Source organism: Pongo pygmaeus, chromosome 2, assembly GCF_028885625.2.
Source record: "Pongo pygmaeus isolate AG05252 chromosome 2, NHGRI_mPonPyg2-v2.0_pri, whole genome shotgun sequence".
Classification (NCBI taxonomy): domain Eukaryota; kingdom Metazoa; phylum Chordata; class Mammalia; order Primates; family Hominidae; genus Pongo; species Pongo pygmaeus.
The window spans coordinates 64,477,303-64,504,923 of NC_085930.1; the positions used below are offsets into that span (position 1 = coordinate 64,477,303).

General features: G+C 51.4%; 1 protein-coding gene across 1 annotated transcript in view; it reads left to right on the forward strand.

Annotated features, from left to right (window-relative positions):
* Positions 1–27,621, forward strand: part of NUP210 (nucleoporin 210) — a 106,249-nt gene that overhangs the window by 38,066 nt on the left and 40,562 nt on the right. Inside the window, exons 7-16 of the mRNA XM_054480320.2 lie at positions 3,959–4,117; positions 4,700–4,768; positions 5,907–6,013; positions 7,036–7,176; positions 7,814–7,951; positions 9,653–9,808; positions 11,492–11,690; positions 18,359–18,504; positions 23,973–24,194; positions 26,065–26,238. Coding sequence (XP_054336295.1) covers positions 3,959–4,117; positions 4,700–4,768; positions 5,907–6,013; positions 7,036–7,176; positions 7,814–7,951; positions 9,653–9,808; positions 11,492–11,690; positions 18,359–18,504; positions 23,973–24,194; positions 26,065–26,238 — 1,511 coding nt within the window. The remainder of the gene's footprint in view (positions 1–3,958; positions 4,118–4,699; positions 4,769–5,906; positions 6,014–7,035; positions 7,177–7,813; positions 7,952–9,652; positions 9,809–11,491; positions 11,691–18,358; positions 18,505–23,972; positions 24,195–26,064; positions 26,239–27,621) is intronic.

Genomic DNA, 27,621 nt, shown 5'->3' on the forward strand with positions numbered 1-27,621 from the left:
TGGGCGACAGAGTGAGACTCTGTCTCAAAAAAAAAAGAGCTCACTCTAAATTAGCTCAGGTATCACAGCCCAGAGGAACTGCACCTCCCAAGGTACCTAGAAAACTTACGAGCTTGGTCACTGACTTTCCTGCCACAGACATCAAGGAATTGGAGCACACGAAAGATGCCCTGGGACAGGAAAGGAAAGAGGCAGGGCCCACCTCCCTTTCGTCATGTCATGAGATGTGAAAGTCCTCCAAAAATACACACTCCTGTGCAATTGATGGCACTGGATGCTACTGCAGTAGATTCCAGATGGATGTTTTGGCAAAACCGAGAGGGGCCGAGCTAGCAAAACTTCACTGTGAACAAGGCACCCCAACGGAAACTCCTGAGTCTTTTAAATGAATTGATTTTGGGGTTTTTTTGAGAGAGAGTCTTGCTTTGTCACCCATGTTGGAGTGTAGTATCATGATCATGGCTCACTGCAGCTTTGACCTCCCAGGCTCAAGTGATCCTCTCACCTCAGACCCCTGAGTAGCTGGGACCACAGGCACACACCACCATGCCTGGCTAATTTTTTTTTTTTTTTTTTTTAATAGTGATGGGGTCTCTCTATGTTGCCCAGGCTGGTCTCAGACTCCTGAGCTCAAGTTATCCCTCCTACCTCAGCTTCCCAAAGTGCTGGGATAATAGGCGTGAGTTGCCATGCTCAGCCTAGCTGGATTGTTTTTTCACTGAGGTATAATTCACGTGACTATATTGGTTTTTGCAGGTTTGCTAGACAGAAAAGTCAAGGAATGGTGTCTTCATAGGAGACCTGAATTTGAGCAAATCCCTGTCTTTCCCAGCATCCTGTGGAAGCCTCAGAGCATTCTGCGTTGGATGACAGTTACATAGGCTTATTAACATGTGATAATTATAACTGCAGATTAACTCTTTATATTTTCTTTTCTGTTGGGTTTCCTTCCTTACAGTAATTTTTTCTTCTTTGGTATTTTTATTTCCGTAATGTCTGCCTCTCTTTTATCTGGCTGCTCCCTTTCTTGCAAATACATTTCCTGGGCATCTGCTCTGTGCCAGCCCTTTGCTAAGTGCTGGGTGCACAGTGGTCAGCAGGGCTGCCTGGTTCCTGCCCTCCTGGAGCTCACAGCCTAGTGGAGGCGGAGCACAGTCAGTCACATCATGTCTGCAAGTGAGGCCTGTGAGTGGAGGAGACAGGCTCCTGGGGCTTATAGCAGGGCATCTGTATTGTTTATAGGGTGGGCTTCCAGTGGGAGCCGTGGTCTCCGTCTCCAGTCCTTAGTCCTAAGTCCTGTTGGTGTTTGGATTGGTTGCAGACGTGACTGCCACTGTGATCAAGTTGTTAGATGTAATAAAAATGTGGGAAGGACGTGCTGGCTGATGAAATCAGTATCTGAAGAGAACTTGAGTGGATAGAATGCTGGAAATTACTGAAATAAAATGTACTAGGTTTGCAAAACCAATAGCATGCACATGTGTTGGGCTGAGGTTCATGTGTCAGAGACTCAGTTGTAGAAGGAACTTTGAATCTGGCAGGCACTTAACTGTGGCTGCTCAGAACTAATGTATCTGGGGCTGCTTGAGCAGGGGCTGAGGTCAGAGGCAGGGAGTGAGCTCTCCATCATCCCTGACTCAGACCCAGCTCCTCAGGAGCTCCGTGGTCATCCCTGGAGCTCATGTGGAGTGCAACGTCCAGGAGTGGGGGCGCTGACAGAAACAAATCTGGGGGGATCAGCCAGGGTCAGCAGGGGACAGAGATCATGTCTTTTAGAAGAATGTGGGCCTCCTGACCTATAGAAGGGCAGCTGTTCACCCCCTGCAGATGATTGCAGGGATGATCTGGGGCCTCAGGAACACCTTTCTATTGTTGGCCCAATAATTCAAAGACAGGAACTGGGCAGTGCCCTTAATATCTGCGAAGACTTCCACATTCAGTGTCTCTTATGAGGAGTGAGTTCCAGGATACAGGGGGTATCTAAGGCCGGGTATGGTGGCTTGCATTGGTAGTCCCAACTACTTAGGAGGCTGAGGCAGGAGGATCACTTGAGCCCAGGAGTTCCAGGCTGCAGTGAGCTGTGATTGCACCTATGAAAGCCACTGCACTCCAGCCAGGGCAGCATAGTAAGAACCTATCTCTTAAAAAAAAAAAAAAAAAAGAGAAGAGAAAAGAAAGAAAAAGAGGTATCTAAGGAGTCTGTCACAAAATCCTCCTTATTTTCAGTCTTAGGATTTGCAAGGAGGGTTACATCTGTGCTATGTAAGTCCCCTTCAGTGTAAGCATTTTCATTTCCCAAAAGGGCCTTACTCATTTAGAAAACTTTAAAGTAAACAAGGGAGGAAGCTAGTGCTTCATTAATCAGTATAAAGTAATGTTGCTTCATTGAGCAACTGTGTTATTTTATTCTGACATTTATCTTTGATGCACTGCTCCATATTCTGAACACTAGACACATAATCTGCAAGAATCACTTGATTAGGGATGAGGACATGGGCTGTGCATTCCCTGTGGGAATCTCAATTCTAGCCTGCATCAGAATCACCTACAGGGCTTGTGAAAACAGAGCTTGCTGGAGCCCAGCCCTGGAGTTTGATTCAGCAGGTCTGGGATGGGGCCCATCATTTGCAGTTCCAGGTGATGTTGATGGTTCAGGGACCACACTTTGAGGACCCAATGTTCTAGTGAAAATTATTTGATACTTATTAGATCACATGAAAAATAACCCAGGACAAGGGCTAGGCAAGTTGCCTCTCTTTTAGAATTCCCATCAGAATCCCTGGAGATTCTGAAACATGCTTTAGCTGAAATTCCTCTGGGAGTCCTGACCTGGCACCCTCTATGGGGTATTGAAGCCCTGAGCTGGCCTGAGAGGAGGGCCAAGCAGAGATGTTGTCTGCTGTTTCCTGTGTCCTCTTCTCTCTTCTCTTGCTGGAGGGCTAGAATGTCCCACCTGTGGGGACAGTGAATGGGTGACTGGTTAGGAAGCTGCACGGACTTAGGAGAGTGAATGTGAAAGTGGTCAGGCTCTCTGGATCAGAATGCCAGCTCTGTTTTCCACTAGCTACGCGATGGTGAACAGGCTGCTCATCTTGATGTCCTCAGTCCCCTATCCCCAAAATGTGGCTCTCAGTAGTGTGTGTTCCCAGGGCTATTGAGGGATATGAGGGAATGTGATCACGAGACACCTCATTGTTCTGAGGCATCTTGATCCCTGCTCAGCCATCACCATTGCTGTCAAAAGTGCTTGTGGTCTCTGCCCACAGGGCAAGGAAGATGGACATAGATGTTGCCCTGCTCAGCCATCACCATTGCTGTCAAAAGTGCTTGTGGTCTCTGCCCACAGGGCAAGGAAGATGGACATAGATGTTGCTCACTTTATAGAACTGTTACTTCTCAGGGAAACTCTTCTCCATCCTAGCCCACATTGGGCAAGTTATTTTTCTGCCAAGTGGGTGTGAAGGGCAGGGGAACACTGAAGCTGGTGAGGATGGCAGCAGGGTTCATTGTGTACAATTATAGATCCCATGGGAGACCAGTGACCAAAGCTTCTCGGGAAACCCCTAGAGGCTGGACAGAACCAGCATGAACCCCAGTGCCCCCAAACAGCCCCCTCTACGTAGAAGCAAAGAGTTCACTTTGCAATGTTCAGAAATGGCATAATGTTAGTATTCTCCAAGCAGTTGGCAAATAGATTGTGGTTAATTTTTTTTTTTTAACAGCTTACAGCAGTCACAGAAAAAGTGATTGCCTCTGAAAATTCATGGAGTGTCAGTTTTGTCCACCAGCATGCAGAACAATATTGAAATTTAAAGCACCAAAAACAATTAAGAAAATGCGTCAGCTGTACTGAGAGCAGGGTGCAGAGATTAGGGGTGGCAGTGGGAGTGTATTCGCTTCTAACATTTCCTGTCTTTGCTCTCTCTTTCCCTGTTATTTTTTGTTTCTTGGTGGCTAGAACTCTCCATGCCTTCTGATCAGTACGAGTTGCAGCTTCAGAACAGCATCCCGGGCCCCGAAGGAGACCCAGCCCAGCCGGTGGCTGTCTTGGCCCAGGACACGTCGATGGTCACTGCACTGCAGCTGGGACAGAGCAGCCTCGTCCTTGGCCACAGGAATATCCTTTTCTTGGGCTTGTGTGTGTGCATAGGCATGGCGGAGCTGCTGTTTGGAAGTCAAGTCGTTTTTTTCCCTGAAAGCTCGGCAGGGCTAAAAATAGCCGTTTCCCCTCAACGGTCTGAAAATCAGAAAGAACTGAAATAGCACTGCTGAGCGGAATTGCTCACGGCTGTGGGTGACTCACCCCAGAGGCTCCCAGCGGTGGGAGGTGATGGCAGGAGCTGAGTGTCGTTCCTCCTCTCCGGAAACTTCTCCAGTACCTGCAGCCTTCTCAGAGGGGGCCTGGCGGGGGCTGTTTCCATACTAGCATAATGGAGTGTTGATGCCCCAGACTTGTTGATGAGTCCCGTGTGGTCTCCAGTGTCCCTCGCAGAGATTCCCCTTTGCTAGTGTGGCAGGCGCAGTGTGGCCTTTGATTCTGAAAAGTGCCTTTGCTGTACGTGGCCTAAGCCAGGGGAGTTTTCATCCCCTCTTCTTCTCTCCATGTGATGTCTTGATCAGGATTCTGAGCCAAGCTGAAACTGGCTAGCCAGCTGGTTTATTTGCTGTCATATGTCTTGCCCCTTAATTAAAAATTCAGGTATTCGCATGCAAGGTGCTTCTAGGTTACCCAACAGCACCATCTACGTGGTTGAACCTGGATACCTGGGTGAGTGTGGGCCTCCTGGGCCCTCATGGATGCTGCTCAGTTGTGACTATATGAGTTTAAAAAATAGAAAAGAAGCAATAGCTCCACAGAAAATGCTTCCCTCTGGCTAGCTCTGCCACTTGCTATGACCACCATTGCCCAGGGCACTCACCAGCCCTTCCCTGTTTGGTGTAGAAATAGGTAGAATGAGCCAAGCCAGGCAGGCGGCAGGCTCAGCAAGGAGAGAAACAGAACCGGGTAGAGTGGTGAGGGGCTTGCACCCTCCAGGTTTTCCTACCACGGCTTTACCCAGACCTGACCATTGCTATGGACATTTAGAGGTTGGGGCCCAGTGTCAGCTCAATTATAGAGGGACCCTAAGGTGACATGACCTTAGGGTACCTTAGCAGGGAGGGGAGGAACATGATGATGATATTGAAGGCAGGCATTTTCTCAGACAGAGCTTCCTTTGCGGGAAGGTGTCCTGGCAGAGGGAATTGCTTAGGCAGTGGTGTGGAGGTGAGAAAGTACATTGGGCATCCCAGGGGACAGCAAGAGTGCTGTGGTATCCTGTGTTGGAGGGGACTGAGAACCTGGGAGGGCAGGGATGACTCATATGGCAAGAGTGCTCAGTGACAGGCTTCAGAGTGTAGACCTGCTGAGATGAGTCCAGGGTTGGTCCTGGCGAGGTCAGCTCAGGACTGAGAGTTCAAAGCAGAGAACTGTTGTGGATTCAGAGTGTAGACTTGCCGAGGGTTCAGAGCGTAGGCCTGCTGAGGGTTCAGAGCATAGGGCTGCTGTGTGTTGAGGACAGAGCTGCTGGATTCTGAGTGTAGACCCACTGAGGACGGGAATGAGTTTGAAAGAGCCTTGATCAGACAGAGTGGGATGAGTCCAGGGTTGGTCCTGGCGAGGTCAGCTCAGGACTTAGGGCTGAAGGTGGCATTAGACTTCTCCTCAGCAGCAGGTCCCTCTCTGTGGAGGAGGCCAGGGCCATAGTTGTGGGGCCTCCGGGTGGGTGGTGTGGGGCCTGCAGGGGGGTGGAGTGGGGCTTCCCGTGTGGATGCTGAGGGCCCCTGTGCTGAGGGTGGTGGTCCCATCCTCCTCCACCCTGCTGCCCCTGAGGCCTGAGTGCTCAGGCTCCCCCTGCCTGTTTTAGGGTTCACCGTTCACCCTGGTGACAGGTGGGTGCTGGAGACCGGCCGCCTGTATGAAATCACCATAGAAGTTTTTGACAAGTTCAGCAACAAGGTCTATGTATCTGACGTGAGTGCCTGTTCAGGTCCTGGCTGGGGGATGAGGTGGGGTCGTTGTCTGACGCAGCTGCTGAAGAGCAGCCCCCAAAGCAACAGGAGGCCACATGCAGGCTGACCGAGGAGGGGTCCTGTTTCTAGTGGTGCTCCCAGGTCTGTGGGAAACACTGCTGAGGCATCCCGGGGCATCTCCAGAGCCTGTGAGCCTGCACACCGGCCCCGCCGCAGAGCCCCTGTTGGGCTGGAGGGCAGAGGTTGCCACAGTGGCAGGGCTCCAGGATAGGAGGATAAGGAGGAGGTCTCTGCCCGCCACTCTCCCGCCCCCTTTTCCCCAAGCTGGGGACCTCAGAGAATCCATTCTCCTCCTGCCCTGCAGAGAGTCAGGGAGCACGTCCTGGCTTTCTCCGTACTGGGTCCCAGAAATACCTGGAACCCTGCGTGACAGAGGCCGAGCTCAGCACACTTTCTGGTTCTGGAAAGGGGTGTCAGACAGATGGGGAAATGTGCAGGAGTCTTGGCTGCCTCTCTGTCCCCTGTGAGAAATTCCAGGCTTGTCAGTGAGCACCCCCAGGCCCTTCAGGTGGCGTTGGAGGTTTTAGAAGAAGGAGGCGAGGTTCCTCTCGGTGTCCTTGAAGAAGTCACTGCTTTGCTTATGTTATCAAACAAGGGCTGGGATGGTCACCATTTGCAGTTAGCTGTAGGGGACGTGATGTCCTTTTTTTGTATTTACTAGTTCCTTGTTGAGACCTCGGTAGGCTCCAAGCTGCCCCAGGTGCCACGCAGGGGGATGGAATAGAAGCGCAGGTCATCAGGCCGTGCAGGGAGGGTGGCCTTGGTGGGGACAAAGGCCATAGTGATCAGACCTCTGTTCCAGGGCCCAGCCCACCCGTCTGCTGCTAGTGGAGGCTGCTGAGCCCCAGGGGGCCCCTTGGCCTGGCCTGGCTGCTGGTTTCAGTCCTGTAGCTTCGTGCCCAAATTCTGACTCTCTGGAGTCACCCCAGAAGCACCTCTCTCCTGTCCTGCCTCGCCTTCCAGAACATCCGAATTGAAACTGTGCTTCCTGCTGAGTTCTTCGAGGTGCTCTCGTCCTCCCAGAATGGATCGTACCATCGCGTCAAGGCACTAAAGAGGGGACAGACAGCCATTGATGCGGCCCTCACCTCTGTGGTGGACCAGGCAAGTTGGTGTCTCCCCTGCATCATGCCTTGTCCTATGAAGCCACCCTCTGTAGGCAGAAATGTCAGCCCAGGAGGGCCATGGGTCCCAGGGAGTTGGGCCACCTGCATCCCTTTGCCTGTTTGGGCTACTTGCATCCTGGGTTCTTTTTTCCTTTGTCTTTAAGGAGCCCATCAGCCTTAGGGAGCAGAGCTTTGCTGATTGGAAAATCGGCCTGGGTGTTCCCATTTTCCTACCCCACACAGAAGGCCTCCTGGCCTGGAAGGGGCAGCAGGCTGTAACAGGAAGAAATGCCCATGCACTGACGGTGACTCCTGCCAGAGTCAGCCTCCTCAGCTCTGGGGGCTGGGTGGGCTGCTTTAGCTCTCAAGCCTCAGTTTCCCCATCTGTAAAGTTGGGGGGGACACCACATCCATCCTGCCGGAGTGCCCTGAGGATTCAGTCAGGCAGCATTTTCAGAAAGCCATCCCCGTGGAGAACGAGAGGGTAGCAGGGTGTCTGGCACCTTCCTCTCCACTCTTCCCCCAAATCCACCTTTGTGGTCTGATCCCCAGGGAGGGGTGGGGGTCCGGTGACTGGGAAAGACTGATGATGACATGGTTGTCATGGTTACGTGTGGCACCCTCACCCCTTGTAGGATGGAGGGGTCCACGTACTACAGGTGCCTGTGTGGAACCGGCAGGAGGTGGAAATTCACATCCCCATCACCCTGTATCCCAGCATCTTGACATTTCCGTGGCAACCAAAGACGGGCGCCTATCAGTACACAATAAAGGTATGTAAGACCCCTCACCTCTGCGTGCATTCCTTTGGTGTTTTCATGGGATTGTGGCTTTTTGTCCATTCTGTTACTTTTAGTATTACTCTCTAGTGGTCGTGGAGAATTTTAAATCACAGTCTTTATGATTTCTGCTGTTTCCTGAGGTTTCCCTCATAGCAATGCATTCTATTAGGAATGCATTGCATTCATAGCAATGCATTCTAATTAGGAAAAAAAACAACAACAAAAACCAACAATGAAAAAATTGAGAATAAGGCAGGGTGCAGTGGCTAACACCTGCAGTCCCAGCACTTTCGGAGGCTGAAGTGAGAGGATCGCTTAAACCCAGGAGTTTGATACCAGGCTGAGCAACATAGGGAGACCTCCATCTCTACCCCTGCCAAAAAAAAAAAAAAAAAAAAAAAGAGAGAGAAAAAATACAATAAAGAAAACCTGGAATACAGTTTTGAATTTCATTAACGTTTATTTTTCTAAAAAAAATTTTTGAAAGCAATATATATATATACACACCCTTAGAGAAAACATTAAAATTTAAGGGATAAGTATCTCCAACCTCATCACGTGGGATGTATCACTGCTCTGACCTTAATGCTTCCACCTGGTGTTAGCCGGCAGGACTCGCATTAGACAGAGCTCGAGTCCTCGTGGTCAGTGCAGGGCACATCAGTCCTGCTGTCCCATGGAGTGGTGACAGGTGTCCTGTCTGTGCACTGGCACCGACTCTCTGCTCAGGTGCGTCACCGTCCTGGCCCCTTGGGTTTTGGGGTTGTTTCCTCTGGTCTGGGAGCAGAGGTGCAGTCGCTGACCTCCCAGCAGACAATGAGGAGTGGGCAGGGGTGTGTGCTGGGAGCTTGTGTCTGGTCAGGGGGGCAGCATCCTGCAATTGGCTCGGTGACCAAGGGTTCGTCCCACTCCAGCCTGAGCTCTGGGAGGTGCCACCAGGTTCTGGGGCCTCTGTCATGGGCGTGTGTGTTTGTGTGCATCAGTCTCGAGGTCCCCAGAATATGAGGACAGAAACGAGACAGGACAGAGAGAGTGAGGAGGGCAGGGGGAGCCTCCAGCCAGACCCTAGCTGATACCACATTTTTCCCTGCTGTGGGCATCGACCTTGTGTGTCAGTGAGGAAGTGGCCACAGGTGTTTTAGAGCCTGTGAGAGTGTGTATGTGTTTGAGTGTATTGGTGCGAGTGTGTATGTGTGAATATATGTATGTGTGAGAAAGTTTGTGTGCGTGTGAGGATAAGCTGGTGGGAGTAGGTGAATGTATGTGAGTGTACTGTGGGTGCGAATGGTGAGTGGGTGAAAGTGTGAGTGTGAAGGTAAATGTAAGTGAGCATGTGTATGAATGAGTAGGTGTATGAGTGTGCACTGTGGGTGTGAGTGGTGAGCATGTGAGCATGAGAGTAAATGAATGTGTGAGCAGGTGAGTAGGTGTACGTGGTGTGCACTGTAGGTGTGAGTGGTAAGTGAGCATGAGTGTGAGGGTGAGTGTGTGAGTGAATGGGCAAGTAGCTGTACATGTAAGTGTGAATTGTGAGTGTGAATGGTGAGTGTGTGCATGGGTGAACCCATGAGTATGAGAATAAATGTGTATGAGTGTGAGTACGTGCATGCACACGCACGTGTCTCTGACCCTCTGGCTTCCCCAGCAGGCTGAGGGTGGGTGGCCAGTCCTGTGATGGCTTTTCCTCCGCAGGCCCACGGTGGCAGTGGGAACTTCAGCTGGTCTTCGTCAAGCTACCTGGTTGCCACAGTTACTGTCAAGGGCGTGATGACCACAGGCAGTGACATCGGGCTCAGTGTGATCCAGGCACATGATGTGCAGAACCCACTCCATTTCGGTGAGATGAAGGTGAGAGCTCAGGGCCGAGACACCCCCTGGGAGGCTCGGATGGTGGTCTCCAGCCGCCCCCTCTGAGCAAGCCTCGACTTCACTCAGAAACACCCCCAACCTTGGGTCCTGTACTTAGGTGCTCAAGCCCCAGCCCTTCCCTTAGGAGCTCATGGCCATGTCAGGAAGATGGACAGGATGTCTCACACCAGCCAACAATGGGCCCAGAAAGGCCAGTGTCCACAGGGCTGGGTTTCTGGAGGGGAGATAATCTAAGAGCTATTCTAGAAAATTCCCTAGACCTGAAAGATAGTAATCTCCATTTGGAAGGTTCACCAAGCACTGGGTTGTAAACTCACAGTGAAAGGGCACCACCAGGCTCTGAGAGACCAGGCCAGACTCCTCTCCCTTCACTCACCTTTGGGTACAAAGGCAGGTGTTCCCTGCACAGGTCCCCACACCTGGCTTTTGGCCCTGAGTGACATGGGGTCATCTCACTTCACAATGGTGGCAGGTGGCGGTGGTCACAGCTGAGCCTCTGCCAGCCCCACCTGTGGCCACTGACCCCAGGCCATACTTGCCTGGTGCTCTGACCTCAGCCCCTTTATTCCTTCATTTGGGGCAGGAAGGGATGCCCCATGGAGTCCGGCTGCAGCCTACTCTTACAGTATTGGGGACAGAGATGGATAAGCTGGCCAGTCTTCCGCTTGAGACCCAGAGCCGCCTCTGTCTAAAGTGAGGCCTGATTCTCATGGAGAGGGGGCTTCACACAGGCCCTTGAGATGGAGCATGATCCAGCGTTGGGATAAACTGGGACCCCTGTCCTCTCACCCCAGTTTCCCCTTGTGCCACTGTTCGCCCAGCAGCCCAGCCAGATCCTGAGGACAGTTCCTCAGGAGGCAGCGTGCGTCCCGGGTAGAATCTGGCTTCCGGGGCCAGCCGGCGGGGCTTGTACTCAGACCCAGCACACTGTAAGGGAGCTGGCCCTTTCCCTTCAGGCCAGTGCTTCGCCAGGTGAGTGGGGTTGAGGAGAGCCCCTCCTTAACCAGGAGGTGGGATTCTAGTTTTATACAATCATGGCTGTGCTTACCTCTCTCCTGGCTCCAGCCGCTCTGCCAGTCCATCTGATGAGCCAGACATTCAGAACACATCCCACATCTCACTGGTCCTAACACGCCTGCCCTGGCTCAAGCTGTCGCATCTCTCTCTGGGGCTTTCCAACAGCCTCCTCACCACACTGCTCACCTGGCTGCTGATCGGTACACAGAAGCCAGGGTGATGGGGACCTCTGAGGTCCCCCAGCTCAGCCACAGTAAACACTGATTCCTCACCATGGCTGCCAGCCCCGTCTCTTTCCACTGCCCCTGCACAGTGCTCTTCAGCACACTGGACTCCATGTTCCTCCAAGGTGCTGGCCTGGTAGATGCTGCAGGGCCTTTGCACGCACCATCCCTTCACCCAGAGTGTTCTTCGCCCAGGCTTTGCCTGGCTGCCTTTGCTGTGGCTCTCAGGTCTGAGCTCCTAGGCCACTCCTCGGAGAGGCCTCTCCTGCTCTCTGTCCCTGAATCACCCCACTGCCCGCGACAGGCTTCTCACAGATGTATCCTCAGAGCTCAGCACACAGCAGCACTTAGGAAATCCGAGCAACAGGCCCTGCCTCTCCCGTGGAGTCAGCTGAGCCCAGGCCATGCCCCTGTCTTCCAGGTATATGTGATCGAGCCCCACAGCATGGAGTTTGCCCCATGCCAGGTGGAGGCACGTGTGGGCCAGGCCGTGGAGCTGCCCCTGAGGATCAGTGGCCTCATGCCCGGCGGGGCCAGCGAGGTGGTCACCTTGAGCGACTGCTCCCACTTTGACTTGGCTGTCGAGGTGGAGAACCAGGGTGTGTTCCAGCCACTCCCAGGTAAACCAGCGCTGCTGAGCAGGTGCCAGATACTGGGATTGGGGCCAGATTGTCTGGGTTCTCAGCATGGACCGCCAGATTCCCAAAGAGAGGGCTTGAGGCAGCAGAGGGGCTGCAACATAAGGAATGGCAGTTGTCTCCTGACCCACAGTCAGTTCCTGTCTGGCCTGGATCTTGCCCACTGTGTGACTTTGGCAAATCAGTGGCCTCACTCAGCCTCAGTTTTCACATCTCTAAGCTGTGTGTCATCTACATAGAATCACATCAAAGTGCCTATTTTACTTCCTGGAATGCAGTTGGTATTCAGAATGCATTGTCAATAGGGGTTTGGTTAGTTCTGGGGTCCTCTCACCTGTGACAGGCAAGGCCCACCCATCTGTTCTCTGCCGCATCTGCTGTGGGATTTTGATGGTGACATGGGTGGAGTCTGACTGTGATAGTTTATCGAGTGTCAGCCCTGTCAGGACAGGACAGGCACTTTGCATGCCTGACCTCATTAGGACTTTACAACCACCCTAGGAGAAGGATCTGTTATTGGCCCATGTGACAGATGAAGAAACAGGCTGTGTAGCTGTAGCTGCCTAAGGTCACACATGGCCTGGAACAGGGATGGGGTGCAGATCTGGGCGTGGCTGACACTGACCCTGGGGCTTTACTCACCTGTGAAATGGGCCCTAAAGATAAGGAAAGGAAGGGCTTCCTCTCGGATTTGCAGAATAAGAAGACCAAAGGACAGGCGAACTATTGAATAGGAGTAAGATTTGGGCAGAGCATTGGAAGTTAACAGGGACACCATTTGGTGAGCAGGGGCGCCTGTACCAGGGCCCAGATGTGGGCAGTCTTGGTGCCTGTGCACGTGGAGGACTGGGAACAGAGGACCCGTTGAATCACAGCGTGCTTTGGAGGGCTTGTACCTAGTGTCCAGGCAGTGGGGAGCCACTGAAGGTTTTTGAACAGAAGAGTGATGTGATCCTGGCAGTGTTTAGGAAGCTTTATTGGCAGAGGTGTTTGTAGGATCGCCTGTGGTGCCAAGTGGCTGTGCATGCAACTGTAGCTGTAATTACGTGCAGAGCTTTTGCAGTTTGAAGCTGCACAGAAGGAGGCCAGTATCTCTGAAAAATCCCTGAGCATACTGCATCCAGGAGAAACTAAGCTCATGAAGTCTACAGTGTCATTGCCAGGTAATCATTTAGGATGGAGGAAAAGCCTTGCACATGGGAGAGGCCCGCTGACAGCAGGACATGAACTACTCCCATGCACTGCCTGCCACAACCGTCCTGGAGGGAGTCTGCAGGGTGCTGCTCAGGCATGGGCTCAGGTCCCAGGAAGGAAAGTTCAGGGCTTGGAGTTCCACAGGCCTGGGTCTGAGCCACTCCACTCCCTTGCTGGCTGTATGATGCCGGTGTGCTGCCCAGCCTCTCTGAGCCTTGGGTTCTTTAACTATAACATGGGATGACAGCTCTTGCTTATTGTGATGTATACAAGTGAATATCCCTCAACACAATGCAGGGCGTTTCTCCAGGAGTTTGACTTCTGAAAACAGCAGTCAAGATGGGAATCCTGTGGTGTCAAATTTCTCTTAGGAAGTGCCTTGCACCGCCCCTGGTGTGGAGTGTGCATGGTAATGTGTAGGGAGGTGTGTAGGGCCCAGGCTGTATGAAAATATGTATCTTAGAAACCTGGGCTCTGTCAGAACAGAGATGCTCACCCCACAGAAACCCATGGGGCTCAAGAGCAGGTCAGATCAGCAGGTTGACCTGTCCCTATAATACCCACCCTGGAGCTTACTCAGCTAAAGAAACAAATTTGGTCCCATGTTAGGTAAACTCCCTCTGCCACCTCCCAGGCTCAGAGCACAGGTAGCCAGACTCTGATCATGGCTCTGAGGAAGAGCCCTGGTAGCCCTGGCCCAGGCTCGCCTCCCCTCTGTGGCTCCCTCTGCTTACTGCAGTTGGACTTGGCGGTCCCATTTCTGCCTTGCCCTCTTGGGTGGCATCTTCTTGAAAGCCCCTGGGCTGTGGGTACTACTGTGACTCTGTCAACATGGTGCTGGCATAGAGAGACTTACAGAATAGAATACTGAGCCCAGATAAAAACCTGCTCATACATGGTGAAATGATTTTTGGCAAGGGTGCCAAGACTGTCCAATGGGGAAAGGACAGTCTATTTACCAAATGGTGCTGTAACAACCAGGTATCCACATGCATAAGAATGAAGTTAGACCCTTCCATAACTCCAAACACAAAAATTAAGTCACAGTGGATCAAAGACCTAATATAAAATTGAAAACTATAAAACTTCTAAAAGAAAACTGGAGGAAAGCTTCAGGACATTGGAATTGGCATTGATTTTTTGGCTATAACACCAGATGCACAGGCTACAAATTAAAAATAGACAAACTGGACTACAACAAAATAAAAAAGTTCTATATATCAAAGGACACCACAGAGTACAAAGGCAACCTACAGAATGGGAGAAAACATCTGCAAATTGTATAAGGGGTTAATATCTAGGATATGTAAAGAACTCCTACGTGTCAGCAGCTGTAACACCAAAAACCCAATCAAACAGTAGGCAGAGGACTTGAATAGATATTTGTCCAAAGCTGATACACGGACAATAAGCACACGGGAAGATGCTTAACATCACTCATCATCAGAGTGGTGCAAATCAAACCCACGATGAAAAGCACTACACTCCTTAGGGTGGCTGCGATCAAAACAACGGAAAACAGCAAATGTTGAGAAGGATGTGAAGACATTGGAACTCTTATGCGCTGCTGGTGTGTACGTGAAAGGTGCTGCTACTGTGGAAAGCAGTATGGTGGTTCCTCAAGAAAGTAAACATGGAGTTACCATATGATCCAGCAGGCAATCCTGCATCTGGGTGCACATCCAAAGGTGTTGAAAGTACGATCCGAAAGAGGTATTTGTGCACCCATGTTCATGACAGTGTTATTCACAATAGCCAAAAGGTGGAAGTAACCCAGGTGTCCACCGTTGGAAGAATGGATGAACACAATGAGGTCTATCCATACAGTGGAATATTATTCAGCCTTAAGAAGGAAGGAAATTCCGACCCATGCTGCAACATGGAAGAACCTTGAAAACATCATGTTTAGTGAAGTAAGCCAGTCACAAAAGGACAAATACTCTATGATCCCACTTATATGAGATACCTAGAGTAATCAAATTCATGAAGATAGGAAGTATAATGGTAGTGGCCAGGGACTGGAGTGAGGGGAATTGGGAAGTTACTGTATATTGGGTGCAGAGTTTCAGTTTTGTAAGTTGAAGAGTTGTGTGGATGGATGGTGGCGACATCCATTCACAGGCCACATAAATGTACTTAATGCCGCTGAACTATACACACAAAAGGTGTTATGGTGGGAAATTTTATCTTACCTGTATTTGAAGGGGGTGGGTCGCCCCTTCACAGCTGTGGGTGTTTCTCGTTGGGTGGAACGAGAGACTTGGAAAAGAAAAAGACACAGAGACAAAGTATAGAGAAAGAAATAAGAGGACCCAGGGGACCAGCGTTCAGCATATGGAGGATCCCACTGGCTTCTGAGTTCCCTTAGTATTTATTGATTATTTGTCAGTGTTTTTCAGAGAGGGGGATGTGTCATGGTCACAAGACAATAGTGGGGAGAGGGTCAGCAGACAAACACGTGAACAAAGTTCTTTGCATCATAGACAAGGTAAAGAGTCAAGTGCTGTGCTTTAGATATGCATAGATATAAACATCTCAATGCTTTGTTAAGCAGTATTGCTGCCCGCATGTCTCACCTCCAGCCCTAAGGCGGTTTTTCCCCGACATTCCATTGCCCAGGGACGGGCAGGAGACAGATGCCTTCGTCTTGTCTCAACTGCAAGAGGCATGCCTTCCTCTTATACTAATCCTCCTCAGCACAGACCCTTTACGGGTGTCGGGCTGGGGGACGGTCAGGTCTTTCCCTTCCCACGAGGCCATATTTCAGACTATCACATGGGGAGAAACCTTGGACAATACCTGGCTTTCCTAGGCAGAGGTCCCTGCGGCCTTCCGCAGTTTTTGTGTCCCTGTGTACTTGAGATTAGGGAGTGGTGATGAGTCTTAAGGAGCATGCTGCCTTCAAGCATTTGTTTAACAAAGCACATCTTGCACAACCCTTAATCCATTTAACCCTGAGTTTGACACAGCACATGTTTTAGAGAGCATGGGGTTGGGGGTAAGGTCACAGATTAACAGCATCTCAAGGCGGAAGAATTTTTCTTAATACAGAACAAAATGGAGTCTCTTATGTCTACTTCTTTCTATACAGACATAATAACAATCTGATCTCTCTTGCTTTTCCCCACGGTATTTCATCAGAATTTTTTTTAAACAATTTTTTTAAGATAAAATTTTAGGCTGGGCACAGTGGCCCATGCCTGTAATCCCAGCATTTTGGGAGTCCAAGATGGGAGGATTGCTTGAGCCCAGGAGTTTGAGACCAGCCTGGGCAGCATACTGGGACCTTGCCTCTACAAAAAAATGAAAAAACTATCCTGGTGTGGTGGCTCACTCCTGTAGTCCCAGCTAATCAGGAGGCTGAGGTAGGAGACTCACTTGAGCCTGGGAGGTGGAGGTTGCAGTGAGCCAAGATTGTGCCACTGCACTCCACCCTAGGCGACAGAGCAAGACCCTGTCTCAAAAAAATAAAAATTTTAAAACTTAATAGTGGCAGGGATGTAGGGCAGCCATTGGCAGCAGTATAAATTGACACAACCACTTTGGGAAGATATTTGACAACAGCAACCAACAATGACTACAGCTAAACACATGCACGCCCTGCAGCCTGGCACTTCCTCTCTTAGGGACGCACGCAACAGAAATGCCCAGGTGTGTCCCTCAAGAGGAAAGCACCCAGATGTTTACAGCAATACCGTGTAGCACAGCCCAAAACTGGAAGAAACCCAGATGTGCACCATAGCATGGGTCAGTCTATTGCTCTATATTCATACAACAGAATCATATGGAGAATGTGGACAAAGGATCTTCAAGGTGTGACCAATGAGAAATCCCATGAACACTGCTGAGTTGAGGAAGCCAGGCACAACAGAGTTATGCCCATGGTTCCGTTTATGGGAAAAATACCAAGCAAGATTCAGTTGTGCTGCTAGGTGCCAGGGAGGTGGTTTTCCTTTAGGGAGAGGCCAAATACCAGGAGGGTTTCTAGGAGATTCTGGGGGTACAGATAATATTCTGTTTGTTGATCTGGGTGCTGCATATAGGGTGGGTCCAGTATGTGGAAAAATCATTGTGAATTATATACTCATGTGAATTAAACATTATTTATTCATTTTTTTTAAACTGAGTTTTGTTCCCTCATTGCCCACGCGGGAGTGCAATGGTGCGATCTCGGCTCACTGCAACCTCCACCTCCCGGATTCCAGCAATTCTCCTGCCTCAGCCTCCCAAGTAGCTGGGATTACAGACATGCGCCACCACGCCTGGCTAATTCTGTGTTTTTAATAGAGACGGGATTTCTCCATGTTGGTCAGGCCAGTCTCAAACTCCCGACCTCAGGTGATCCGCCCACTTCACCCTCCCAAAGTGCTGGGATTGCAGGTATGAGCCACCGCACCCGGCCGTGAATTAAACATTTTTATTTTTCTTTTGATACAGAGTTTCACTCTTATTGCCCAGGCTGGAGTGCAATGGTGCGATCTCGGCTCACTGCAAGCTCTGCTTCCTGGGTTCAAGTGATTCTCCTGTCTCAGCCTCCTGAGTAGCTGGAATTACAGGCATGCGCCACCACGCCTGGCTAATTTTTTGTATTTTTAGTAGAGACATGTTTCTCCATGTTGGTCAGGCTGGTCTCAAAACTCCTGACCTCAGGTGATCCACCCATCTCAGCCTCCCAAAGTGCTGGGATTACAGGCGTGAGCCACCGTGCCCGGCTGAATTAAATATTTTTTTAAAAATCAGGACCGGGTGCGGTGGCTCATGCCTGTAATCCCAGCACTTTGGGAGGCTGAGGGGGGTGGATAATGAGGTCAGGAGATCGAGATCATCCTGGCTAACACGGTGAAACCCCGTCTCTACTAAAAATACAAAGAATTAGCCGGGCGTGGTGGCGCATGCCTCTAATCCCAGCTACTCGGGAGGCTGAGGCGGGAGAATCGCTTGAACCCAGGAGGCGGAGCTTGCAGTGAGCTGAGATCGCGCCACTGCACTCCAGCCTGGGAGACAGACGGAGACTCCGTCTCAAAAAAAAAAAAAGAAATCAGATCAAGGATCAAGCCTGGGATGAAAGAGGGGGCCCCCAGCCTGTTGTGCCTTCCCCACCAAAGGTGATTTCAGGGCTGGGCACAGTGGCTCACACCTGTGATCCCAGCACTTTGGGAGGCTGAGGCAGATTGATCACTTGAGGTCAGGAGTTCGAGACCAGCCTAGCCAACATGGTGGGTCCCCATCTCTATTAAAAAAATACAAAAATTAGCCGGGTGTAGTGGTCCCTGCCTGTAGTCCCAGCTACCTGGGAGGCTGAGGCAGGAGAATCACTTGAACCCCGGAGGCGGAGGTCGCAGTGAGCCAAGATCATGCCACTGTACTCCAGCCTGGGCAACAAAGCGAGACTCCATCTCATAAAAAAAAAAAAAAAGTGATTTCAGGGTGACCATCTAGTTCTCTCCTTTCTATAGGGAGGCTGCTGCCAGGCTCTGAGCACTGCAGCGGCGTCCGGGTAAAGGCCGAGGCCCAGGGCTCTACCACGCTTCTTGTGAGCTACAGACACGGCCACGTCCACCTGAGTGCCAAGATCACCATTGCTGCCTACCTGCCCCTCAAGGTGAGCCAGGGGCCCTGCCCTTTACCACCCCCTGCCCACTCCTTCCCAGATGCAAATTACCCATTTGCTCTGACGAATTTGCATGATAAACCCTATTCCTTCAAAATAGCTTTTGGCACAGCTTCCTCTCCTATGATTTCTGGCTGAAAGCAGGATCCATGTGGAAGGAGCAGAGCCTCCCTGATGGGGCAGTGGTTGTGGGCATCTCTGTAGTTACGCGAGACAGCGCTTGGCAGGCTTGGCAGGACACTGACCTGCCAGCCTCTCCCAACAAAGGTAGGAGTGTGGGCTGCAAGGGCTTCAGAAGTGTGTTCAGCAAGGGTCAGAACAGGGGAGTGCTTCCGCTCCACTCCAGAGCTAACCTTCAGGGTCCCCACAGAGCCCTAGAATTAGGACAGCGGCCATGTGGCATGGCAGATGCTGAGGCCTCCAAGACTGGGGTCAGAGAGGATCTGCCCTGGCCTGGTGTCCGTCCATCCTGCTTCCCATCTGAGGACAGTGGTGGCCACTGCCTGTGCGGAGCAGAGCACATAGCCTCTGTGTCCATACCACTTTCCTGAGCCGAGTCCAGCCTGACCCCCACCCACTCTTGGGCCTTACATTCCCTGCCTGTAAAATGGGACTGAGACAGCTCTTGCCTCATGGGGTCGTGATAAGGATTTGCTGAGCTCATAAATGGAATGAGCTCAGAACACAGTCTAGGGGGTAGTGCAGGCTCAGGAAGGGTTAGTTATTATACATGGATAAAAAAGAACTGGGCCTTCCTCTGGGGTGGGTGTGAAGGCTCCGTGCGAGGGCTGCCATGCAGGAGGCTGCTGACTGTAATCATTCCTTTCTTTGAACCCTGCCTAGCTTGCAGGAGGCGCAGAGAGGGTTCATTGATGGGGAGTTCCTGCTGCTCCTTCCAGGGAGGGCTGGAGAGCAGTCCTGGCGGAGCCCCAGACTCCCTGGCTCGGTCAGGCAGTCCTTGCATTTTTGTGCTCCCATTGTCAGCGTTGAAGACAGCTCTGGTCCTCATGGTTTGTCCCATTTTTTTTCTTCCTCTCACCCATTCATTGGAAGCAAGCCTGGTGATGTTAGGATTTCTTTTTCTTTTTCTTTTCTTTTTTTTTTTTTTGAGACAGAGTTTCACTCTTGTTGCCCAGGCTAAAGTGCAATGGAACCATCTCTGCTTACCGCAACCACTGCCTCCCGGGGTTAAGCGATTCTCCTGCCTCGGCCTCCTGAGTAGCTGGGATTACAGGCGTGTACCACCATCCACAGCTAATTCTGTATTTTTAGTAGAGACAGGGTTTCTCCATGTTGGTGAGGCTGGTCCCGAACTCCCGACCTCAGATGATCCTCCCACCTCAGCCTCCCAAAGTGCTGGGATTACAGGCGTGAGCCACCGCGCCCGGCAATGTTAGGATCTTTTATCTCTGAACCCCTAGCCCTGGGTTCAGTGCCTGGCACAGAGCAGACATCAACCAAGGGTGGTTTTGTTTAGAATGAACGTGTGAGGAAATGTGTCCAAGGTCCCCCAGCCAGGGCAGAAGCCAAGGCGTCCTGACCTCCAGAGCAAACATAACAGACACCTCTCAGATGTCCGTTAGTGATCAGAGGCCTAGCCCTGCTCCTCATCCTCCACCCATTTGTTCCTTCAGCACACAGGCATGAATACCTACTTGTGCAATCCCTTCTGCAGGCCCTAGAGATGCACCAGGGCAGAAAACACAGAACCTTTCTCCCCATGAAGTGACATTCTGTCAAAGAGAGGTAGAGATGACCGTAAACAAAGCAAAGAATGTATTTTGCCTCTGCTTGCCATGAAAAAAGTAGAGCATGAAGGGGTGATGGGGGTGGAAGTTTAAAATGAGGAGATCAAGACCTGCCCTCACATCCCAACTCAAGCATAGCACTGCAGCAGGTAAGAGTGTCAGAGAGCAGAGTGGAGAGAGTTGAAATCCCTGAGCACAGCAGGCATTCTGGGGTTGCCCTGCGCACCTTCTGGGAGCTAGAGCATTTCACCAGGCACCTGGAGAGGGGTTCTTCAGGGCCTCTCCTGGCTTTGGATTATCAGGGTGTTTGGCTGGAGCAGCAGAAGCCAGAAGCTGAACTCACAGCCCTGAGCTGGAATGTAAGGATGAAGATCAGGGAGGTGGCTTCCTGATTGGACAGATTATAGAGAAAAGTGGATATGGGTCTCTTCTCCTTTCATCTGTCTCCTTCCTAGTTAAGGAAGGTAAGATCAGGTTTATTTACAAGGAACAAAAGCCAAGTGACAGGAACTTAACCAATAGAGGAATTGATGTCTCCGTCGCACATGAGGAATATTTGGAATATTTGGGCTTTGACACCCGCTGAGGAGCCTGCACAATTCATGAGCATCCTTTATCAGCTGCATTGTTAACCTGTCTCCTTGGCACAGGGTTCCATGATACTTTCATGCCTAAGGGAGGGAATTAAACAGGAAGGTGATAATTCCTCATCCTCCTGTTGTTAATTGTAGAACACATAGCGCCTTCGCACAGTTCTTTCACTTTGGGCTGGTCATGAAAATGTCTTTGGCAAGATACACAGTGGCCTGCTTTGCCCATAGTGGGGTTTTACTGGTTGTGGCCATGAGATGTGGGTAAGAGCATGGGATCAAGAATCAGAACAGACCCGGGCCCACCACCTGGGTTAGCTTGGTTTAGTGTCTTCATCTGCTGGGATTTATCCTTTCTGTCTATAAAGTGGGGATGACAGTTAATAACAGCAGTTAGAAACAGACAGGTTCTAATAGCAGGGGCCATTGATTGAGCGTGTGCTAGTCACATACTCAGGTCTTTCATTCCAGCCCCTGAATCGCAACAGTAGCCCCGCGAGGTAGGCATTATCATTGTACCCATTTCACAGGATGGGGAAACAGCCTTGTAGACATTAACTTGTTTAAGGTCCCACACTAGCTTCACTCCAGTGGGGACAAAGAAGCAAATGATGGTATATCCAGTGATGTCTGAGGGGCAGAGATGAAGAGTTGAGCTGGAAAGGAGGTGACAGGGGAAGGGAGACCCTGCTTCAGACAGGCTCAGCAGAGGCCTGCCTGAGGAGGTGACACTCAGGCAGAGGCCTGAGTGGCGTGCAGAACTGGGTTGTGCTGTTCTCTCCAGCGGGGAGTTCCGAGAGGAGCAGAGATGAAGGCCCTGAGCATACTTAGTGCTTCTCCTGCAGAAAACAGGAGCCACGCCTGGCTCTGTTGAAGGTCAAGTCCGGGGATGGGTTATGGCAGGGGCACCGCGGGCTCCTTGGAATTGTTTGTGTGCAAGCACACATGTGCAGGGAGGGATGCCCAGAGACAGTCGATAACCTATATCAGATTCAAAAAATGTTCATATTCAAAAACAAAGTCAAAAGGACAGAATTCTCATTTGAAAAGTCATAGTCTGTTCAGGTTGCCTTAACGAAACACCTTGGACTGGGTAGCTTATAAACAACAGAAATTTCTTTCTTGCAGTTTAGGAGCTGGGAAGTGCAAGGTCAAGGCACCAGCAGATTTTGGTGACTGGTGAGGGCTTCCTTCCTCACAGATAGCCATAATTTGGATGTTCGTGTCCCCACAAAATACATACGTTGAAATGCTGACCCCCACAGCAATGGAGCTGAGGCCTTTGAGGGGTGATTAGATCATGAGGGCAGAAGCTTCACAGCTGGGATTAGTGCCCTTATAAAAGAACCCAGAGAGCTAGCATGACCCTTCCACCATGTGCAAGGGTGGAAGAGGTTTTTTTGTGGGTGGGGAGGGAATATTTTTCTTATAAGGTTTCTCCTTCCTCATGTGGTTAAGATCATGCCACAGACTCAGAAGGAAACAGACACACCCTACCCACCACGAGCCTGTAGCCTGATCAAGGAGACCCCCAAGCCATGAAGCTCCTTCAGGGTGAGGAGCACCAGGTGAAGTGGGGGCCAGAGAAGAGTCGCCTGGGCCGCAGGTCGGGGCTGGGTGGGGGAGGAAGCAGGGCTTTCTGGAGGCCAGTGTGCTGAGCCCTGCAGTGTGAGGAGGGGTCGCCTAAGTGAGACAAGGGCAGGAGGGTAGCCTCTGCGAAGGCCTGGGGACACCTGAGCATGGTTCTCTAGAAGGATGCCACTAGTCTGAAGCTGGGACTGGGGCCAGGTTGGAAGAGCCCAAGTCCCAGGACAGAAGCTGAGCCCGTATTCCAAGGGCCGCAGGTGCTGTGGGATAGTTTAATGCACAAGGGACAGGGTCAGGTCTGTGTCTTAGTGAGGGACACATGGGCAGCTGTTTGAAGGGAGAGTAGATGGGTCTAGCGGGGAGCAGACTGACAAGTGAGGACTTGGCAGTCACTGCAGTGGGACCCTCTGCAGTGGGAGGTTAGCCCAGCTGGGCAGGGAGTCAAGGAGCAGGACTGTGGGACCCCTCAGAGTGAATCCCTCCTCTCCACACCCCTGCTGTGTCACTGGAGGGAGAAGTCCTCCTGTGGAGTATCCACATCTTCCTGGAGGTTGGCTGAGAATGACACCCTGTTACATAGAATCTAAGCAGTGCCATTGCCCACACCAGAAGGCCATGGGGCCCTGGGCACCATTGGTTGCCCTAGGCCATGGAGGAAATGAGAGCTTTGTGTGAAATACTACTTTAATTCTTCCTTTGTTTACTGGGTACTTTAAGGACTCCATAGTTTTACTTGCCAACTCACTTTCATTCAACAAAGAATTGTTGAGCACCCGCTATGTGCCAGGCATGGTTCTAAGTACCACAAGACTCACCCTCGAAGCTCGTGCATACGTGGTGCAAAGTGTGGGAAGCCCAGCGGCTCAGAAGGAAGGGAATGGACCACTGGCAATGATGCCAGCAAGGACACCACAGGCTGCATCTCCCTTGGTCACCTGGTGGATATCTCTTTAGGATGGTTTTATGCTTTTTACAGCAACATGATTGTGATCAAACTTCACCATCAGATTTGTATCCTGCGCTTGTAGATCTTTGTGAAGACTGCTTTGGGGGCCCGCATAAGGTTCCGTCACTGGGAAACACCATGTGTACTGAGCCCCTTGTGCTGGATTGTAGATTATTGTTGGTTATTTGCTGTGGGAAATAATAGTGTGATGAAGATCTGTCTGTGCATTGACATGTTTCTCTCCATTGTGTTGTTAAGTTAGGTTCCAGATGGGGAATTCCTGGGTTCCAGGGCTGTGGGTATTTTCAAGGCTTTTACCAGATTGTTTGACAAAAAAAGGCAAATCCATGTACACCCTCCAGCAGTCTGTCAGAGTGAGGGCTTAATTCTATCTACACCCCATTCCTCTGGATCTTTGCAACGATCCCCATGAGTGCTGCAGATGAGGAGAATGAGTTTCAAACAGGAGAGGGTGCTTGCCTGACCACCAGCCCCCACAAGCAGGATGAGGATGCGGGGCTGGGATGCCCGGCTCCTGCCCATGCTGCCTTAGAAGAATGCCAAGTCTTCTGCCTCTTCTGTCCCCAGGCTGTGGATCCCTCCTCTGTTGCCTTGGTAACCCTGGGCTCCTCAAAGGAGATGCTGTTTGAAGGAGGTCCCAGACCTTGGATCCTCGAGCCTTCCAAATTCTTCCAGAACATCACCGCTGAGGACACTGACAGCATCGGCCTGGCTCTCTTTGCCCCCCATTCCTCCCGGAATTATCAGCAACACTGGATCCTTGTGACCTGTCAGGCCTTGGGTGAGCAGGTGAGTGGGCAGCTGCTCCAGACCCTCCTTGCCCTAAGGCAGGGGTGGAAAATGACTCTCTCAGTATTGTTTTATTTACTCCTTGGAGTAACGCTGATAGACAACCACTCCTATTGTACCCATTTTACAGACAGGCAAACTGAGGCGTGTTGAGGTGGAATGACTCAATGAACGCCAGGCAGGTGTGGCAATGGGGACCTCCCGCTATGCCAGCTTTCATAGAGTAGGCCACTTGGGTGGCTTGCCACCTCCATGGGCTTCAGCATCCCCCACTAACCAAACCAGAGCTGGAAGCTTTGAGTTCGGGGGTCACAGTCCAGTGTCTCCAGGGTCGTAAATGAATGAGGCTATAGACCCAGGTTTGACACATCTTGTTGGTTCTTGAGGATAACATGGAAATCAGAATTTTTTTTTTTGCATAGATAATCTCTTAAGTTTTTTAATGCTGGAAACCAAAAGCTGAGGAGGCTGAGGGGACCAGACAAAACACATGTGTGACCTGAATCCCCACATGCTGGCTGGAGGGCATCTTGCTATTCAGGTGCCTTGGGGCCTGGCACTCCTTCCCCGGGGAGGGTGAGCTGAGAGCTTGTGGGGCTTCTGGTGGGCATCTACTGCTCTGTTTCCAAGGCAGGAAGCCCAGAGCAAAAGGGGTATTTGGCGGGAATCAGGAAGATGGGAGGAAGCCCGATTCCTTGGGAAGTGAAGGATATTTCCTGCATGTGTAGCAGGGCAAAGAATGTCAATTGGCAATAAAACGCACATGCATGCCTCCCATGGTGCCCTTATGGTATCAGCCATGCCACAGCTGCCCTGGTATGGCCAGAAAAGGTGCCTGGTGATAGGTTCCACTCACCAGTGGGGTGGTTTTAGAAAAACAATAAAACAACAAGAACAATAACAGCATCATAATAAATAATACAATAAGAAGAATAAAATTCCTCATGAATTAAGTTGGATATATTTCTTATCCCTAGCATGACCCCACCATCCCTGTCCCCTCTCAGGGCTGTAGGAATTTGACCTCCAATTGGGGTTACCTCTAGGGCCCTCCCAATCCATTGCTCTGTGGCTCCCTCACATGGGGCACCGGGTGCAGACAAAGCGTGCGTGGAGTCAGGGAGGACACTGTCCTTGGTCCTGCCTCATGGTCAGGAGGGGTGGGGGCTCGTGTCCTCCATCAAGTGCATGTCATCTGAGGAGCCTGAGGGTGCTACCTCAAGATGGGCCCTGAGCCATGGTGCTCCAAAAAAGAGGAGGCCAGATATGATTTCTGAGGTCCCAGCTCTCCAGGCAGACAGGTTTCCCTCTTTTCTTGTACCATGGATTTCCCTCTCTGCAGCAGCCCCTGGAGCTGCAGAGCATGAGCAGGCGGAGGGCAGGCCCTGCCTCCAGGCTGCAGCTCCTCCTGGGCGTTGTCCTGCAGAGCTCCTATCTGATTTGCTTGCCCTGTCATCATTCTGCAGCATGCACTTCCCATGTCTGTTCCTCGTTCCATGGGTATTTTCACCTCCATATGGACTCCTCATTGAAGCATCCTTGAACTTGTGAATTTGCTAATGCAACCATGGGGTTTTCCTAGGGTCCTGGGAAACCATGAAGCCTCACCGGGTCTACCTCTTCCCTGGGATAGGAGCAGCCCATAGGGCACGTGGGCTCCCATCTGAGAGTCTCTTAGGTGTTGAGAAAGTGCTTTCCCACCTGTGTGCCACTGGGCCTTTGTGAAGACCCTGTGGCATGGGTATCATCATCACTCCCATCCTATAGAAGAGAAAACTGAGTCAGAGGGAGCTGGGGTGGGGTGTGGCACAGCTCAGAGAGGAGTGAGAACTCAAGCTTGGGGGTCTGACTGTTCACTGTGCCCTACCAGGTCATCGCCCTGTCGGTGGGGAACAAGCCCAGCCTCACCAACCCCTTCCCTGCGGTGGAGCCTGCTGTGGTGAAGTTCATCTGCGCCCCACCGTCCAGGCTCACCCTCGCGCCTGTCTACACCAGCCCCCAGCTGGATGTGTCCTGTCCGCTGCTGCAGCAGAACAAGCAGGTGGTGAGTGTGGGCTATGCTCGGGAGGAGGTGAGGGTGCCACCCGCTTGGGCAGGAGGACATTGGTGGCCTCGCCCATAGTCCCAAGCATTGTAACGGACATAGCTCCACGCTGCACTTCTTCGTCTCAACAGCTGGCCCTGTGAGGGCACTGGTTTCATTTGTGTTTTATATGCAGAGGACACACAGCTTGGAGAGGTGAGGGACATACCAAAGTCACAGCTACTAGTGGCAGTGCCAGGTGAAGATAGAGTCCTCTTCCACATTTGCTGCCTGCCTTTGTTTGGCACTTGGTAGTTTAAAAACAACTTGTTGTCTTCTGTGCCTTGAGGGTGTTAAAATGGGGCTTGCTGTCTATGGACAGAGTATGTAGGGTCAGAACAGGCGTGGGGGCTGCTGAGGAGAGGTGACCAGCTACAGCATCCCCATGATGTGGGCGACGTGGGGCTGTGTTTCAGAAGGAAGTGTTGGGAGAGGAAGAAAGTCCCTTGGGAGTCTGTCTAACAGCAGGGATGGTAGGGGAAGCCACAGGTCTGCTCCCCTTGGACTTGAGACACATCCATGCCTTAGTCCCTAGGGTATTCAGAGCCCAAGGTGCTGAGTGTGTCCAGGGTAAGGGACATGGGACATCCTCTGGCCAGCACCAGCCCCCAGCCCTTTTTCAGAGGAGGGGGGGTGGGCGGCTCCTCACTCCTTGAGCATGTACTTATGGAGCATGTCCTCTGTGCCAGATACAGGTCTGAGTTTTGGATTGCAGCTAATCAGGACAGGCAAGGAACCTGCCTCCCAGAGATGACAGGGAGACCAGGAGATGCACAAATAAGATGGATCAGAGGTGGCAAGCGCTGCAAGGGAAGTGAAATAGGGCATGCAGCAGAGTGGGGAGGAGGCTGCTCAGGAGGAGCGGAGTGGGGCTCTGAGGAGGGCATGTGCGAGATCACTGCGATCTAACGCTGTGGAACTCACTCCATTTATTCTTTGCGAGTCCTAGAGCAGACCCTGGCTCATAGGAGGAACTCAGTAACTAGGAGCGAAGGATGAGTGAACCAGCGAATGCACTGTGCATGTGCCACTCCTGTCTTCACCCTTGACTCTTGCAGACTCATGGGTGGAGAAGCCACACTGCTGGTGAACTGGCCAGGGAGTAGCTGAACTGGAGAGCAGGTCCTCTCTGGACAGGCAGCCTGCTCAGCTCAGGGACAGTCAATTCAACCCCAGGCTGGCCCAGCTTTCTCATTTTCAAAGAAAAACAAATCATACCTATGTGCATCTTCTCTGTCCTTAGCGCTGGCTGTGAGCTGAGCGGGCCACGTTGGGGCTAGATTGTGCCTGGTCTGTCTGTTGGCCAGGGCCTCTGCTTTAGCCCAGGGTTGTCTCTCTGGACTT